At 33.2% G+C, this 18,848-nt stretch overlaps 3 protein-coding genes across 6 annotated transcripts; 2 read left to right on the top strand and 1 right to left on the bottom strand.

The window, feature by feature from the left end:
• Nucleotides 1-1,461: 1,461 nt before the first annotated feature.
• On the top strand, nt 1,462-4,354 carry LOC109858634 (leucine-rich repeat-containing protein 59). Of its 3 annotated transcripts, none has more exons than XM_020436097.1 (7): nt 1,462-1,591; nt 1,929-2,034; nt 2,248-2,307; nt 2,396-2,518; nt 2,661-2,874; nt 2,970-3,155; nt 3,242-4,354. In XM_020436097.1, exons 2-7 carry the CDS (start codon nt 1,933-1,935, stop codon nt 3,538-3,540), a joined length of 984 nt encoding a protein of 327 aa, XP_020291686.1. In that variant the 5' UTR covers nt 1,462-1,591; nt 1,929-1,932; the 3' UTR covers nt 3,541-4,354. The 3 variants fall into 3 exon arrangements, with proteins under 3 accessions (XP_020291686.1, XP_020291684.1, XP_020291685.1); XM_020436095.1 differs by having other exon boundaries at nt 1,848-2,034; XM_020436096.1 differs by having other exon boundaries at nt 1,462-1,667; nt 1,848-2,034.
• A 91-nt stretch (nt 4,355-4,445) lies between these two features.
• Nucleotides 4,446-8,304, bottom strand: LOC109858633. The gene is made up of 10 exons (XM_020436094.1): nt 8,209-8,304; nt 7,481-7,820; nt 7,136-7,355; nt 6,614-6,799; nt 6,406-6,520; nt 6,135-6,319; nt 5,813-6,044; nt 5,356-5,525; nt 5,029-5,272; nt 4,446-4,960 (listed from the first exon to the last, which is right to left on the bottom strand). The coding sequence occupies exons 2-10, from the start codon at nt 7,744-7,746 to the stop codon at nt 4,764-4,766; spliced, it is 1,815 nt and encodes a 604-aa protein (XP_020291683.1). The 5' UTR covers nt 7,747-7,820; nt 8,209-8,304; the 3' UTR covers nt 4,446-4,763.
• Nucleotides 8,305-11,411: 3,107 nt separating this feature from the next.
• LOC109858636 lies at nt 11,412-18,808 on the top strand. 2 transcript variants are annotated; one of them, XM_020436099.1, is made up of 4 exons: nt 11,412-11,755; nt 14,580-15,341; nt 17,307-17,453; nt 18,193-18,808. In XM_020436099.1, exons 2-4 carry the CDS (start codon nt 14,820-14,822, stop codon nt 18,688-18,690), a joined length of 1,167 nt encoding a protein of 388 aa, XP_020291688.1. In that variant the 5' UTR covers nt 11,412-11,755; nt 14,580-14,819; the 3' UTR covers nt 18,691-18,808. The 2 variants fall into 2 exon arrangements, with proteins under 2 accessions (XP_020291688.1, XP_020291687.1); XM_020436098.1 differs by lacking the exon at nt 11,412-11,755 and having other exon boundaries at nt 14,262-15,341.
• Nucleotides 18,809-18,848: the final 40 nt, after the last annotated feature.

Genomic DNA, 18,848 nt, shown 5'->3' with positions numbered 1-18,848 from the left:
CGCGCGTAGTGCGTAACCCTAAAAATATCGTTACCCTCCCGAATATGGGTGACACAAGTGACGAGGAAGTAGCAGATCGTGGCGCCGATCGAGAAAGCGGCCAAACGGCGTCTGCGCGATCCTTACACGCAAGCGGTAAATGGGCCGTAAATTGCCAATAAAATTATGAAATCGCGTCGAAAGGAAATTGGCATGAATGCCGTTCGAATCTTTCAATTTCACGACCCCATTCACGCCCTTGCTCTACCGCATCCCCCGGTGTGTTAGAAACGGCACCGTCTTCAAATCGTATCCAAGTCGAGTTCTTCTAGGGCTAGGATAAAATATAACAAACACACGTAAACATTTTTTATTTCTTCAAATATTCACACGCACATATATATATATATACACATATATATGTATACATATGTATATTTAACATGCTACTAATTTAAGATTTAACAATAGAGTATTGAGTTTAAGAGTAAAAATTCGATCGGAAGCGAACGTCATAGATACACGGCACGCGAATTCTATTCAACGTAATGAAACGATCGACGTCGCTGCTTCTTACGGCCGGCAAACACGAGAGAGAACACACGATCGTGTCCTCTTCATCCCTGTACACCATAGAAAGGACCTCATCAATTTCCCGTTTCCATGCGGAGGGACAAAAAATAAACTTAATATGATCCCGACTATATGAAGATGCGCCGGAGCGACGCAGCATCCTCCATCCTTTGTTTTAAGCGAGGGTCGTTTGTGGTTCTATCTGTGTGTGTATGTGTGTAGTGCACAGTGTCGCGAGTGCGCGCACACACACGCACACACACACGGGACCGGGGTAGTAGTCCCGTGTGTGTCCACCCTTCGTAATTCTATCAGAAGCCAATCACGTCCGGCAGAGAGTGGCCCCTATCTGTGCATGCGGAAAATTGTCGAGGCGGAAACGTCGATTTCTAGCCCCGGCGTCTTATGAAAATATCGTTTCGTTCATGCGCGCAAATCCCGAGACGACGGGTTTCTTTGACTTCGAGTGCGCGAGTATATCGACGTGGGAGAGACTCGAGTGCTCTCTCCGTGCTCCGATGTTTCTGCAAAGTTTACAGTCCAATTTCGACCGAGAGACAATATTATTATTCGAGAATAGAATAAGGTTTGTCATTTTATAGACATACGACTTATCTCGCGGTGATGTGATTCTAGTCACTGAATACGCGTTACATCTCTCCACGTAGCATTATTTAGTACCGAAGTTTAGCATCGAAACTTTACGTTAAACCATGGTGTAATAATATAAGGTGTAACATTGCGCATAATGGCGGCGGCAATTTGGGTCAAAATACATCTGTAACAGAATGTGTCACATGGACACTATATATATTGGACGCCATATTCCAAGCATTTTGACCCAAATCTGATTGGTTGGCTACTGCGCAACCACGGAATGTTACACCTTATATTATTACACCATGAGTTTCTTGACGTTCCATATGTCAAATTAGAAATAGATATTTGAGTTAACGCGTCGAGCTTGCTTACGTATACGAAACTGAAATACATAAACGAATATAGTAGACAAGGATATTAAACTGTTTCGTGCAAAACTGTAATTATCAAGTTATCGTGTTGAGCACAATAAAGAAAATATTAGGAATAAGAATTAGAAATAGAAGTTAAACGTGGTATATATACAATGACAAAAAATAAAATATAACATGTATAAATACAGGAAGTATCTCATGGCATGATATACAGCCTATATTTATATAGATTTATATGTTATATTTCGTTTTTCGCATTGTGCATTATATTTAACATCTGTTTTTTATTCCTATTCCTAATATTTTCTCTATTGTGCTCAGGCCCTTACCTTACAATAACCTAAAACATATTTGTATTTTCCGACTTTGTATTTATCAAAAATCTTAAAAAAAAAAACTAAGAAACATGACTGTCAAATTGAAGCTGAAAGATGTGAAGGATAAACTCAAGGATGATACTTTGGATCTTAGTTTGTGCGATCTGGAAGAAGTACCTGTGCGAGAAATTGTAAGTTTCCTTGCTTCTTACAAAACTAAAATATGATGTACAATATGCATGAAAATCATTTATATAGAGAGAAAAATCTTTTATATTTTGCAATAATATAGTTTTACATAAATTTGAAATATGGAAAGAAAGAGATTGCTGTAAATTATAAACATTGCAATATTTTAACAATAAAAAAAATATTTAAAAAAATTAACCTCCTTGTTTTGACAGGCATTTCTTAGAAAAGCTACAAATGTAAATCTATCAACTAATCTTTTGGTTTCACTACCGGTATGTTCTTATATAAACACACAATTTTTCATATAATATAAATATTTGTATTATTGTGTTAACATGAATTATTTACTTATTTACACAGATCACTTTTGTTACTCTAAAACAAATTGTAAAATTAGATCTCAGCAAAAATCTGTTAGTGGAACTTCCAGAAAATTTTGGTGAGATGACACAGTTAAAATATTTGGATTTATATTCTAATAAGGTAAATAAACTGTTTTATATGCTTTTTTTTTTTTATTTTGATTTTTTGAAGTGTAAAACAGAATGTTTCTTTTTACAATATTTTTATTTAATTTGTATCTTTTTGATGTTGTTATTATTTAAAACAAATATATATCTTACAGATTAGCAGATTACCTTTGAGTTTGAGTGAATTAAAGAACTTGAGATGGTTGGATTTAAAAGAAAATCCTTTAACTGAAGCTGTAGCCAGTGTAGCAGGACCATGTAGTAACATGAGTGAATGCCAAGCATGTGCACGTAATATAGTCACTTATCTGTCTAATGTTAAACTTGTAATAGAAGAAGAACGATTACGAAGATTGAATAACATTACAGGTAAGTATATTATGTATTATTACATTAGATATATTAACTATTATAAAAATTATTAATCTCTTGTGTGTAAATTTTGCTCATTATTTATTCTACAGAAAAGGAAATTGCAAAGAAAGAGGGTAAAAAAAAAAAGAAAAAAAATTCAGATAAAGAAGCAAAACTAAATGGAAATAAACTTGAGCCTCAGAAATTGAACAAAGATTGTCAAGACAGTAATGATAATGTACTGTTAACAGAATTATCAAATAATACGTGTACACATAGATCATATAAATCCACAGGTAATGATGTTTTGTAATTTGGTTTTCTTTTTTCATGTCTTATTCGCTTAACATTGTGAATTCTTTCATGGTTGCTGACAACTCAGATACTGGTTTATGCCAATCTCTTACATATATGATTGTATGGTTCTTCGTAATTAGTTTATTACTCACCATAGCACTTATTATGTCATGGCGTTATGAACAACAAACGGATATGTTTTTGCAAAGTGCGCAGACACTGTTGGGATTGCCACTAAAAAATTATTACAAGTATACTACAGACATGTTGCAATATACAATAAAAATCACAACTGTACAATTAACATCAATTATTGATATTATGAATAAGTTCTGTAAAACACAATTTGGAAACTATGTAAATAATACAGAACAAGAATTATAAAATCGTTCGCTTCTTTTCATCAGTAATGGAAATGAGCACACTTGTATGTATACGCGCGCGCGTGTGTGTAATAATATTTCAATAATATATATAAACACATTTGATATTGTGTTATATCATAGGAACTTATTTTCGTAAGACAATAAATAAATGTAAAACTCTCTGCTAACACATTGTTTAGTCTGATTAATATGAACCATGTTTTATATTTTTATACATGTTATTGCATATAAATTATCACATGTAGATAAATTAATATGTAAGTAAATTGTAATACAAATAATCAAACGATAAGTAATATTTTACATGCAATATAGTGTGAGGCAATTTGTGACTATATACGAGTTAGGAAAGTTAAGAAGAGATAAAATTTTTATATAGCTCTGCGTATAACTGAATCAATCCAGTTCTTTTTAGTCTTGAATCGAGTGTAGAAAATAAGAAAACAGTATTTTCATTTTTTCTGTTTGTATTTTTATTTTTTCGTAAACATGACAAAGAAATCAAATAGTACAAAAAAAGTTTCATCAAAATAAAAAATTTGTAATCCAAAGTGTAACTCAAAAATCCAAATTTGTAATCCAAATCCATTTGGGTTGATCAAGAATATGAGCATAGCCTTCGATGTAAAAATCGTCACTAATGTTGTTTTTGTAAAAAAAAATTATTTATCTTGTTCACAAAGTTACAATTACAAGGTTTTCACTTATAAAATTATATGTTTGCAACGATGTTGCACTTCTGAGTTGTCGGCGCACAAAAGAAAACGCTCTTATTTATATTCAACAGTCAGAAAATAAATTTTCTAAAAGAAATTACAATATTGCAAAATAAAGTAAAAAATTTACTGGTAAATATATGCAATGATTGTGTTCAGTTTTCAAGTCGGAAAAGATGCAAGATCAAACGTAAATACTAATTGATCTCAATGTGATTACCCACCAGTCATTAAAAAACCAAATCAAGTAAAGAACTTAAACATCGCTAACGGATGAAATTGTAATTTATATTTTAACCAGATTACTCCATGATGTTGCTGTAAAATAGTTATTATAAAATTATTTTATTAGGTGATTATAACTGTTTTGCAGCAACATTATGGAATAATCCAGTTAACTATTAATTTTTCACTATTGTGAAAAATTCAAGTACATGATAAACATTCTAATTAAGACTGTTTAGCAAAACTGTTTTTGTAACTAAATTTTAGTATACTGAAAGAGTTAAAATTTTTTTTGTGAGGATACGAGACCTTCCTCAATCAGCGTGGCGTGAACATCTGGTAATTCGACTATATAGTCACCATTTTCGACACATTTCACAATTTTAATCTTTACGATCGAATCTAGCTTCACTAATTGCTTTATTCTCTGCTGTATAGTAGACGAATAATTCTCACTACTATCAAAAGGAGCTAAATCTACAATACATAAAACTTGCAGTAACACAATTATTACTTAACTAAAATAACTGTGCAATAATACTTACTAATAACTTTAGTCATATTTGCCAATAGCGAAGGTACAGTATATTCTTTGGGCATTAACCTAATATCTTTATGTTTTACTGTTAGTATATTACCATAATCAACTAAAAAAACCTCTGCAGCTGTTCTATTTGCTTTTCGCGGATCAATGCAAAGAGCACGATACCACGTACCATCATGTAATACCAAACATAATTCGTTTGATCTGGGCACATAATAAGATCTTTCCTCGCTATATTGTTTTAACTGCAACCAAACAATGCCACATACTTGGGTGTCAAGTGATAAATATCTAATATAATATATATATTTCTTAACATGATATATACCAGAGCAGGCAATATTTTTTCAATATAAAATATCAAGTCGCCGTCAACAGGACACATATAATATTTTTGTCCATCTGCAATTATATTCAATATTATTGCATTTATTGTGTCGCCTTCACCTCCTAAGCTTGCAACTTCCATATCTGTGCTCCACATATAACATGTTGTGTCTATATAGAAACAAAAATCAATAAATTTGATTCTTATTTTATAAAATATATAAAAATGCATATATAAAATATAACTAAACTATGTGTAAATATTTAACTCTCCCCCCCTCCCTCCCTCTCTCTCTCTCTCTCTCCCTCCCCCCCCCACTATATTTAATTAAACTATAACTACATTTTCATCTTTACTAAAATTGGACTCTATTAGGAAAAATTTTCAAAGCAATATTTTGAATTTGCAAGTGTGTGTGTGTTGCACTTAGTTTATACAGTTCGAATTTATAATTTACCATCATAATCTGATCGCTTCCAACTTGGTGTCAACAAGTCTTTTATTTTGTCGTTTACATTTTCTCCTGAGTACGTCTTTAAATAAACTCCATCTTTAAATGCACCTTCATACATACACGTCATAATTACTTTTTTGCCTGTTAAATTGCGAAGATAAATATCGACATCTGTGTTCAAAAGCACGTCACGAGGAACATCTTTTAAGAATATATTTCTCAAGCAAGTTCTTTCCTGCAAAGAAAAACATAGAAAATCATATATATTACACATACATTTTTTTTATTTTGTGTTAATATACGAGAACAAGTGTGTGTTACGAACAAGGGCTAAGTCGTCCGGTAAGATTTGAAGATCTTTTGTATCAACTTCATATTTATTTCCGAAATCGATATATTTTACTTCAACTTTGTCCTGTATTCTTATGATTTCTGCGCGGTAATTGTTGCCGTCACAAAACGGTGCAATCACTTTTTGTCCGACACTTGGAGGCTCAGATAGATGCGGTGCTGCAATCAGACACACAGAATACTTTATAACCATTTATAATTAATTGAGTACTCTTCTTTCTGCGTTATTTATTCAATTACTTAACCTGTTTGGGCGCAAAGTGCAACACGTTGTAAAACACGATAATAATGTTCTATTTCTGCTTCTTCCAAAGAACGTGCATACATAACATAATGATTTTGATAACTAGTAAGACATATCTTCAAAATAATAATCATTATAAATGACAATACAATAACACAATACAATTTATTTTAGTACAAATACACAATTGAAATCGATAAATATCAAACCTTAGATCCGTTCTTAAATTCAGGGAGAGGAAAACCTGTCGGTTTCAAACTTTCTTTGACTTCAGGTTCCCAAAGCTTTATCGTAGCTGTTATAATTTCAGAACATTTAGATATTTTTATTGGAAGTCTTTTTTGCTTGTGATTTTGTTCATTCACAACTATTATAACTTTATATTTTTTCCCCACCTTGTCAATAACAAATATTTGATGATAAACATTTAGTGAGAAAAATTTAAAAAAACTTTGTAGATATTAAAACCTTTAATTTTCTAAACATAAAAAAATTATTTTCTTTTAAATAATCATATGACATTTTTTAATATGTATTTTTTAAGGAATATATATTTTTCTATTTTTTATAATGTTTAGGATATCAAATAATGTATAGATACTCTCTTAAGAATTATATATTGATAAAGCACAGTCTTTTAAAATCAATAAAATTTTAAGGATATCTTTTTAAATGATATGGATATATGAGAACATTACATTGTAATAAATAAAGCATTTAAAAATATCTACCTCCAATTTGACAGAGAGATGGTCCACAATACACATGACTCCAAGAGCAAAAATTTTTGAGAATTTTTTAGGACATGGCAAAACTTTACTTGATTGCAAAATTCTAGCATCATCTATTGCCATGATAGTATACAAATTTGATATTGAAGGACATTTTAAAACATATCCTCTATACCAACTATTTTCTTCTTTAAAGCAAACAAAGTCGTCAACTTGTGGCCTATAAAAAAGTAAATATATTTCTATTTATCTTATTTATCTGTCTTTTTGTACATCTAGTATATAAAAGTAAATGTTTATATCTATTATAAGGCAGAAACATTTAATCAAAATTTAATATCTCACTTATAATTGGAAGAGTTTGGTATTTTCACGTCTTGTCTAAGCAAATTGTGTGTAATCATTATCACTTCATTAATATAATCTTGCAAAGCCAAAGTTGCACTATAAACATTATTTTGGTGAGATTCATTAATTAACATGTAGCCTTCCAATTTCACCTCAGGAACCGCTTTTTCAATGAATGAATTGGCAAAAGCATCAAAGATGCTAGGTACTGTTTCGATCGTAGAAACTTGTATATCAGCATTAGTTGATACCTTTAAGTTCATCTGTGACACTAATTTTGTTATAACATTGTTCTTATTTGTTTGTAAATTGCGTTCCGTTCTATGTATTTCTTTCACTGCAACAAGCATAATTTTCTTCTCATTTTTTAGCACGTTTAACAGTTTAATATTTATTATTTCGCATTGTAGGTTTTTATACTTTTTTATCAATTGGATTTATTATATAGGGCTATGTTTGGAAACTTCACTCGAGTACATGCGCTGCTCATGCCATTCGGAAACGTTTGAAGTTAGATATCAAGATGAAGTGTGATACCAAAAAAAAAACACCATTCGGATCAGAAGAAAAATTTTTCAGACGTATTCCGTTTGACCACAATACAATTAAAAACGGACAAGTGGATACGTTATTTGTAATTGTGACACGATTAGACACAAATCACATAATCTCTACCCTAACCTAACCTAACCTATAAGTACAAACAAAAATGAAGAGAAACTTTCAGCAAAAAGAAGATTGAGGTCTAATTTTTTCACTTCTAGATAAGTTTTCGATAACTTTATCCAAAATATGAAGTATATCTTTTTGTATATCTTTATCCAGAGGATAGCTATCGGGAGATACAGGCTGCGTTCGTTTTTTACTGGCAGTACTGAAAATCTATAGATTCACGTCACATATATTATAGATTTTTCAGTACTGCTAGTAATAACCGAACAGGGGCATGTTGGCTCCTGCCCCTGCACGAGTTGGGCATAGGCCATAACAGGGGCATGGTTGGTTGGTTTGGTGCGCTTGTGGCTCTTGGACCTATAACGGTTAGTCCATACGCCATTCTAAGACTAGCCAGAACAGGGGCATGGTTTTTTTGGTCATAGAACGTAGAATGTATAGACTGCGTATTCTCTACCTTTGCAAGGTCTGCACTCTTCCACGAGCGCACACGGACGGCGGTTCTCGCTTGTGTGCGTATCCCCACCATGTCGGTGATCTCATAGCACGGAATAGAACCGTGTCCACAAAAAAGATACGATTGTAAAAACTCTTATGAATCTGGACGCTCTCATTCTTCTCTCTAATAACATTTAGAGATTTTTTATTAAATTGGCGCGAAAGAGTGTAAAGCTATGCAAATAAAACTACACTTTTGAAAACGGCGATCGCTCACTATGAGCAGCTTACAGATCATTGCCTGTGAAAAAGTTAGTCGTAACCATAAAATCGTAATCAATTCAACCACTTATAGATTAGTATTACGTTACGTTAGCTAAAATATTGGCTTGTGACTGACTGGTTGGTTCGCTTATGACTTTACGATTATGATTTAAAATTTTGTTGCGTGAAATGGCCTTTTGAATAGAGTCACATCTATTTTCTATAATGTCAATAAAATAGCTACAGCCCTAATAGACACATTTGTGAAAATATTGCACAAAAATGACATCATAAATGGCGACGATTTTGCAATGATTGCACTAAGATGATTCGCCATAACGCAACAGTTTTGTCAAAATAAAATTTTGTAAATAATATTTGTCACAAATTGCGAAAAAGTCGTTACGCATTTCCACAATATATACCTCCAATAGGCAAATTGTGAAAATATTGCACAAATATGACATTATGAGTGACAACGATTTCTTGCATTTCTTCATATGCAATCATATTTCTACATATTTTAAACATCACATAGCTGAATTTCTTTTCTCAATTATTGGACAATTTCTTTGTGAAATTAATTTTGCAAATATACTGCTAAGATGATTCGCTATATCGTTATTCTTTTGCAAATAGTATTTGGAAAGTAATTTTGCAAACAACTACGAATATTTCAGAAAAGATCAATGTTTTTACATCTATTTCCTAAAATATGTCTGTATAATTGCAAATTACAATTTTAGTGCAAGATTTCGTCACATAATTTTGTAAATGGTTTTCTATCAGGGAATATATATTTTGAAACCGGCTACATATAGAGAAAAGGGCTGTAATATATAAAGCAAACTTTGTTTTAATTAAAAATAATTTTTATAAAGTAAAGAGCATCTTTCAAGTTTCTATGTGTAAATTAAATTATTCTATAAAAATGTACATATTATTTTTATTTATTTATATTTTATTATATGTATAATACAATGTACACAATACATAAATATGTGTATGTACATATATGTGTATAAATATATATGAAAAATTTATATATATATATATATATATATACATATATATAATTATACTGCACATTATATTGTATTTGTTTCTGTTTTATTTATATAGCGTATTTTTTCAAATACAGATGACTGTCAGAGAAATTATGTAACAAGATATAAAAAAAAATCGATAAGGCAGGTCATTCGTTTGCATCGTGAAATCAGGTTAAAGTATGTAAAGGTGAAAGGTCAAAGGCAACATGCTAGCCCGGATATCGACTCGAGGTGAGATCGAGAGAACGAGGTAACCCGGTTATAGTCGGTGTAGTGGGCAAACGCGAAAATGGGTCATCCTAGCATTCAACTTTTGATATTTTCGTACACATGTTTATACATGCATTTTGTTTATATAATACTAGAGAAATGCTCAAATACACAATAATAAGATATAATAATAAAGAGAAAGATGACATTATATTTGTAAATTATATTTGTAAATATGTGATTACATTTTATACATGACAAAATTATATACCCCGGTAAAAAATTTTCCATAAAATTGTATGGACATTATTTGGCATATAAATTTGCATAATTAAATAATAATTTTGATTTGTATAAGTATATATGATTTTGATTTATATAAGTATATATGATTATATATCAAACAATTTTTTTAAAATATAGTGAAAATATAGTTTTATATAATTTGTTTGTATCTAACATGATACTAATAGAGTATTTTGTAATTTGATATGGAATATCTCTGAAACCATTCTCTTAAAAAAAGAAATTCTCCGTATAAAATTGTATGGACATATTCGGCATAAATTTGCATAATTAGATATAATAATCTTAATTTATGTATAAGTATGTATGAAAAATTTTTTACCGGGACATGACTATAATAAATTTATATATTGCAAATTTGACAATAATATTTAAAATAGTTTTTGGTTATATCTTTTACATATGTGTTTATTTTGTTCTTTGAGAGAGACACACATATAAAGTAGTATAAAATAAAATTAATTGTATAAGATCTATGAAAAACATAAACGCATCATACATTATATATACATATGTATATATATACATATACATATATGTATATACATATAAATGATGCGTTTATATATATATATATATATATATATATCTTCTTTCTAATCAAATAAGTAATTTTTTTCCTGATAATTTTTATTGTTTATAATAAACAAATCCTTTTCTTGTTCTTATTCGCAATCATATCACATTTTGTTTTGTCTTTTATAAATTGTTATAACTTTTGTGAATGTCTGCTTCTTCGAGTGTGGTGAAAGTGACAAGTCACAGCTGCTGTCATATTCGCACATCTCGCTTACCCCTGCTTAGTTTCAGTTTCAGCCTTGCGCGTAGGGCTCCCGCTGTGCGCGCGTCGAAAATGGACGGGGTTGAAAAGCAAAAGAGGAAAGACAGAGAGAAAGAGAAAAAGGCGAGGGGGCAACAGAGCAGAGCGGAGCGCGCGATGCCGCTGTCTGCGGCTGCTCCAACATCGCTGTCAGTCGCGGTGGTCGTGGGTGGTCGCACGCACGCACGCATGCATGCACTCTCGGTTGACGGGCGCGTCTGTATTTGCGATCGGAACGATGGAGATCTTATCGTGCGTCTTGCTGGCAATCAAGTGAGACGCATCGCGCATCACCGATGTATATACCAAAACTTGTCCGTAGATAAGTGGCACAGACAAGACAGAAAAGAGGGAACGAGCCTATCTTTTCCCCTTCCCGATCAACGGGGCGACAAAATGTCGACGTACCATTATTTATCGTGAACAAATCAACGGGGAGAAAGAGAGAAAGAGAAGGAAAGAAAAAGAGAGTTGAACACGGTGTTACTAACTTTCTCTCAAATTTTGTGGGTACGCGCAGAGTCAATCGTTTTTTTGATGTTGATTGGCTTGATGCCTGTTCTTTTTTTGTTTGCTACATATTGCTGTTGCTGCCGCCGTTGAAGCCGCAAATGTTCGCTGCTGCAGCGGTCGTTAGCGATCAAGTTAAAAAAGAGAACGGATGTGATCAAGCATAGTCTTTTTTTACATTATCTCGTCGTGTCGTTGTCGTCGTTTTCGTTGTGTTCCCTTATCCCTTTGCTTCCTTTCATAAAAACAAAAAACTTTTCGTCCCCGTTGAAAGAACGATGCAGAAAAAGAGAGAATTACATGACTTTCCTGAAGGCCACCAGTCAGCCTGTATATAACTTCTCTTATCACGAATAGATATATGTATATCAGTAGGTCACTTCTCTTCTGTGTATCTCTTACATGTCGTATTCATCCTGAACTTTCTTGGTTCCTGTGAATATCCATGAACTTTCACGTTGTGTTGTGTAAAAATACGTTTCTTGCTTATATGTATACATATATGTATATATGTATAGTGTGTGTGTGTGTATACACACACACACACACACACACACATATATATATTTCGCGTGCACGTATGTATTGTTGCATGTATGACGTTTATCCACTATCGTCACAGCGCGCGACTACTGCTTATCATCCAACTCATCCGTCATACATTTTTAATCACCGCACTGTAGACGAGTTCGTGGGGAACGTTTTTGTAACTTTGTGACTCTAACAGCTGATTTCTGAAACATGAATAATTTTTATTATCTGTGTCATCAAATTTGATTGATTTTTACCTATAGTATCAATTATTAAAATTTGAATTAAAAAGAAAAAGAAGAAAAGAAAAATAATTAATTGCATCACTCTTCTCTGTTAATTAATTCTATTTACTTTACAAGAAGTAATTTAAGACGTAAATAAAATATTGAAGTTATCAATTTGAGAACCTATATATTACTTTATTTTTCATTCTATAATAATGTGTTTAATTGATTTTTTGTCTAAAAAAATAGTTCTTTCTACACAAAAACAGCAGATTGTGATATGATTTAACATCTTTGTCTATAAAAATGTTGCTGAAATCAGTTATAAAAAATAATTCGATTCGAAGGTTGTCTTGGTAAGAAAAATTTATATATTTTGCACTTAGCCTATATGCGATTTATTTTGCTGAAACTCTTCTTATTGCCTTTTCTTCATAATAGACATTTGTAGTGTATAGTTAACCACTGTGTATATGTATAATTATATCTACATGCATAAAAAAATTTTGTTTTCTTTAAATATTATGAAACTACTGAAAAGAATTGTGCATGCAAATTTAATTGTATAAATTTATATAACAGTTTTAAGGTATCTTACATTTATATGAACTATTATTTGTTAAATTAGATTTAAAAAATGCGACTATTTTCACTTACTATAAAGTAAAACTAAACAAATAATTGCTATAACAGTATCATATTATGTACTTATCAGTTTCCTATTTGTAAATAATAATATATTATTTTTTCATACGCAAAATTATCTCTTACTTTTAACGATACAGCGACATTGTAAATATCACATAATAAATCATATCTATAATATATACACACATATATGTAGCATATTACGCAATTAAAAATACTTTATATAAAGTTTACTTTAATAATTAATATAAACCTTTTATTAAAATATTTATAGTCAACTTAAAGTAGAAAAGACATCATTAATATTTATGAAATTTGAAGAGTCGAATTTCATAAAACCTTTTTTCTTTTGTGTGTGTGTGTGTGAGACGAAAGATGTACATAGAACTTTTTTGTATTAGAAGAGTAGAGTTCTACAACATATAATACTTTAAACATAGCAACTCTTCTCCTACACTCCTATCTTTGCTCTTTTAGAAGTTAGAACAAAACAGAGCAAAACATTCTGAGATCTGTACATGTCGTGCATACAGAAAGTAAAAACAATTTGCTTTTTTGAATTCATTTCAAAATAATTTATATATATTTATTTATTTTATTATAATTGTTATTTCTATGTATAATTGTTATTTCCAATTTTCTACGTATATATTTTATTTTCAAAAGGTGTTTTGTTTAGATTCTATACATATTTATATGGTTTTTCTTTATATAACACACACACACACGCACACACACACGCACGCACGCACGCGCGCGCACACATACACACTCACACACACACACACACACACACCGATGAATTGCTCGTTGCATATATTGTAATACTTGCTTCTCTCAAATATATCCAGCGAACGCATAACCACAAAATGCTTTATATATATATATACATATATATATATATATATATATATATAACATTCTGTATAAAACAATACATATATACTTCAAGCATGTATAATCAATTGATTTTTAATATTTGTAATTTGAAGTTTATGTGATTTTTTATATTCCAATTTGAAAATAAATAATTCTTTTTGAGCATATTTTTTTCTTATAATTTTACTTTTCCCTTTTTCTCCACCTAATATTTAAATATATTCTTACATCGCTTTAAATTGCAGAAATATATAGTTAAAAAAAAAAACTAATTTATAGTATGTTGTTTTATCTGGTATTAATTCGGAACATTGTTTAGTCAGGGAAATAAAAACTCGTGTTCGGTCTACTTCCATTCGACGTCTGTACACAAGTCATCGAATAAATAATGCGTTACGCGTTCGCTGATTAGCAGCGATTCGATCCAATGTAAAAAAAACCGCTTTCAACGTGCTTGCCGCGTAGCGATTTAGAGAACGTAGATCGTAACGACGGGCGCCACAACAGGCGGAGCTCCGTCACGTTTCTTGCCTTTCCAGAAAGGGGCAAGAGAAAAAGTGTGAGAAAGAGAGAAAAAATAGAAAAAGAAAAAAGGAGAGAGACAGAAGGAAAATTCGAAACAGAACGAGATGAGAAGCAACCAGTGAATGAAATGATGACACATTGATGGCACGATTATCAACATTATGCAACGCAAGTGACATTCGTAACGGGAACAGGGCCCGGAACTGCTTTGAGACCAGCAAACAAGAAGTTGGGAAGCAGCGACCTCCGGAGCGATGTACGCCGCGGCGGGTGGTGCTAGCATCGCCAATCGAAGGAAACAGAAACGACTGCAGCTCAGCAAACAGCCTGTCAATGTCGTACTGCCAAAATCTAAGGGTGGTCTACCAACCTCACGTCATCATCACCTGCAGCATCATCAACACCAGCACCAATACGAATACCACTCTCACCACCATCATCATCATGCTCACTCGACCAAGCTCGCCCGTCCGCACCAAATTACGTCACACGTCTCGCGAGCAAAGCAGCGACAAGTGCCAACATCGACGTCGTCGTCGTCTGCCGCGTTCCATCCGGTCGTCGACGATCGGCGTCGTCACATCGTCACCACTGACAGATCGCAGCCAGTTGCGCCGATCTCACCGATCCATTTCCCGATCTCGCCGCCTCCGCTTTCCCTTGAGTCCTCGGCGTCCGCCACTACCTCCTACCATCCAGCTGACAAGTCCAGCAAATTTCCCTTTCCGCCACCCTCGATCCTCGATCTCCAAGTCTCGCCTCCTTCGGAGCTACAGGTGGGTATATTGTCGAGCATTCTCTCCTCATCAGTCCTCCTCCGGAGATTTCACATGCTGTTTCTTAGCCGCTCTCTCTCTCTCTCTCTCTCTCTCTCTCTCTCTCTCTCTCTCTCTCTCTCTCTCTTTCTCTCTCTTTTCTCGCTTCGAGAGTTACTACCGATCATTATCCTCTATCTTAATTCTTACGTCCAGTTACTTATTTCTACATGCGTCTAGAAATCACGCAAAGCGAAAAGAAATCACGCACTGCGCGCATTAGGCAGAGAAAATCGTTGAGTCATATAAATAAGTTTATAAACTATCAAATGATCATAAGACCAACTAGTAATTGCGGAAATAACTTGTGTTATATGTTAGAAATTTCTTTATGCCTTTAAATGCTCACGGTATTTGATTGACTTGTATTCTACTTTTCTTTATTTTATCTATTTCTCTAATATACAATTTTGTGTCAGCAAGTATAGATATAATTTCAATTTTATTATCTTCGGCAAGAAGACATCTGCTGACCCATGATCAAATGCGATTCGATTATTCTTACCATACAATCATTATCTCTGCCTAGTGTAATTATATTAATGAATTAGATTAAAGGAGATTATACGAACTCACTATCGCTTTAACGCGATTCACTCTCACTTAAAAAATTACACACATTGTGTACATATATATGCTCTACTACTATTACTATTACTACTACTACTACTACTCTCTCCCTCTCTCTCTCTCTCTCTCTCTCTCTCTCTCTCGTTCTGGTATTGCACCACTCTCATCTCTCTTTTACCGACACTTCGTGCAACATACATAGCAAATAGCATCGATCGGCTGTCTGGTGGCGTATAACACGCGATAAAAATCTATCAAGCAATAAGAGAGAGGCGACAAATTCTCTACGCCCAAATCTCTCTTGGCCTGCCCCCCAGGTTGGCTAAAAAATTCACAATGTAATTTCAGTATAGCGTGAAACATGTCCCCCACAATTACCGCCGGCAAATAGGAACAGCGATGATGATGGCGGGTAAAATGATGTTAGATGTAGATCGTTACGTCCAGCACCGAATGGGATCTCAGTGATAGATCTCTGAGGTGAACTAAAAAAAAGTGGTCTTTTCACGTATATTATCGGGAAAAAGAATAAAAATAAAACAAAAAAAAAAAGGAAAAGAGAAAGAAAAGAGAAAGAAAAAGAGAAAGAATAAATATCTGGCTATCAGTGAGGGGCTAAGAGAAAATTGGGATCTCGGCACTTGCAAATGAATGAGCGGAATGCAGGCTGCTTTATTGATTAGACGGGAGAAACACCGATTACGGGGGGGTAAGGTGGTGAATTTTCGAGAATTACCTTCCAACTTCGCCACCAGACTTATTCCACCGTTTCCACGATATCCCCCACGATCTTACGTGTACGGGGTAAGTATTAGATCACGGCCGTCGAGGAGCAATCGTATTCCTTGTCGCGTGAACATCGCAGATTACACGACGTTGCGCAGTTCTTCCAAAAAGCCGACCGACATTTAGAACCGAACATATTAATAAGAAAAGTTTTGCGAACACGAAATCGTGAAATTGATTAGTATAAATTTTGATTGAGACGATTTCTCGAAGCAAACTTTATCAAGTGCTCTTTAGGTAGATCACATTTCATTGCTCATTTTTGTCTTACTGAAAAGTTTTAATATTTTGTTTACTCATACATATAACACAAAAAATATAGATGCCAATGTATATTCACAAGGAAGTTAAAAAACCTTTGTTAAATTCAAAAGTGTGTTTAAAACAATTTTCTCTCTTGAGAAACTATTGTGAAAAAGTAATTACAAAATATAATCTCACAATTCTAAATAATGTTAAAAACAATTAAATTATTCAATGTATGTTAAGTACTCGTAATAATAGACTATACAATTCTTATATTGATATTAATTTCTTTATAGCGATATGTCTAAAAGTTACATATTTCAGTGCGCCGGACCTGGCAGTAAGGCAGCATGGGAAGGATGCAACAGACCTTCGTCGCTTGCTTTATCTCCCACATCGCCTGGTTACCGCGGAGACGGTTACAGAACAAAGCAATGCGAAGCCCATCGAAGATGGATGAAAAGAAACAGAGTAATTTTTTTCTAGAATTAATATAATATTAATATAATATTAAAGAGGAAGAGATCATTTTTATATATATAGATTTAAATTGTGTACATAAAAAAACCTCCATTGTTAAAAAATTGAAATATTAATTTATTCTACTATATCTATACACCAGCGAATGTAAATGTATATTCATTTAGTGATGTCGTATTTAGCGTATCGAGTTTTTATTTATTTATTTTTTTTTTTACTAAACAAAGAAAAATATAATCTTATTGTCATGCAACGTGGGATCCGGTCTGAATTCGTTACCATATATCGTTCGACAAGCAATATCATTTAAAAAACATTACTGCGTTTTATTTCTCGGGAGTAGCTGAATAGCTATTATACTTTTTCTGACTCAATTCCGATCAAAAATTTTGTGTTCTTTGTTATCTTAATAGAGCAATAATAGAAAAACAAAATTTCAATCGAAATAGATTTCAAAAACTTAATAGCTATCTTTGGACAACTGTGCCAAGTGGATGTTGTCACAGTGACAAAATGTTCCTCAAGCTAATAAAGATTAACTTTCTTGTTCTTAAGAATTGCTGTTTAATTTTTCCAAACAATCGTTTTTTTTTTTCAATTTTTAAAGGCTTGTCTATGATCGAAACGTAAATGTTACGTGGATGCTCAACAGGATCAGCTAAGAAAAAACTTCATTTTGCAGAGATAACAAAAGTAGAAATATAATACCCTGTGATATTACATGTTTTAGATCAGAGACGCCAATTATTGCTATGGAAGCAGCGGCGAAGACGACGAAGATGACAGCAGTAACTCCTTACGTCACAGAGGACAAGTCAGCGCGGCGGTCAATACCGTACTTTATGCGGGTTTAGGGACCACGGCGCTCGGTTTAGTGATATCGTTTGTTGGCAGCGGAGAGAAAGGCTTTCTGACTCCACAGCTGAGACTAATTGGTCCGACGCTGTTCTGTGCCGGATTGTTGTGCTGTCTGTTCCGCGTGCTGTTATGTCTCTGTCACTGCCGCTGCTGTCGGTGTCGAAGGTTCTGTCACGTCGATACTTCGCACAAGAAGCAGAAGGCGAGAAAAGTGGACACGCGACCAAAAATGTTGCCGACCGCGTCACTACTGCCGTCATCGCAGCAAGAACTGCAACAAGAACGACCGATCGCACTGACAAGCCGCTCTCTGTCACCAGCAATCAAAGGACATGAGCTCTTGCTCTCACCTGCCCAACTAACGGAGTGAAGGACATCCAAGGTCGCGTCATGAATATTTTTTACGAAAATGGATTCTATACATATATTACATATATATATACAGGGTGTCCCATAATTGCCGTCTAACCGCTTGTAGGTAGATAGAAGGGGTTATTCTAAGACAAAAAGTTCTAGATCACTTTGCAA

The sequence above is a fragment of the Pseudomyrmex gracilis genome, unplaced genomic scaffold, assembly GCF_002006095.1.
Source record: "Pseudomyrmex gracilis isolate BER0280 unplaced genomic scaffold, ASM200609v1 scaffold_215, whole genome shotgun sequence".
NCBI classification, from domain to species: domain Eukaryota; kingdom Metazoa; phylum Arthropoda; class Insecta; order Hymenoptera; family Formicidae; genus Pseudomyrmex; species Pseudomyrmex gracilis.
Note: the sequence above shows the minus strand (reverse complement) of the source record. Positions and strands in the feature narration are given on the sequence as shown.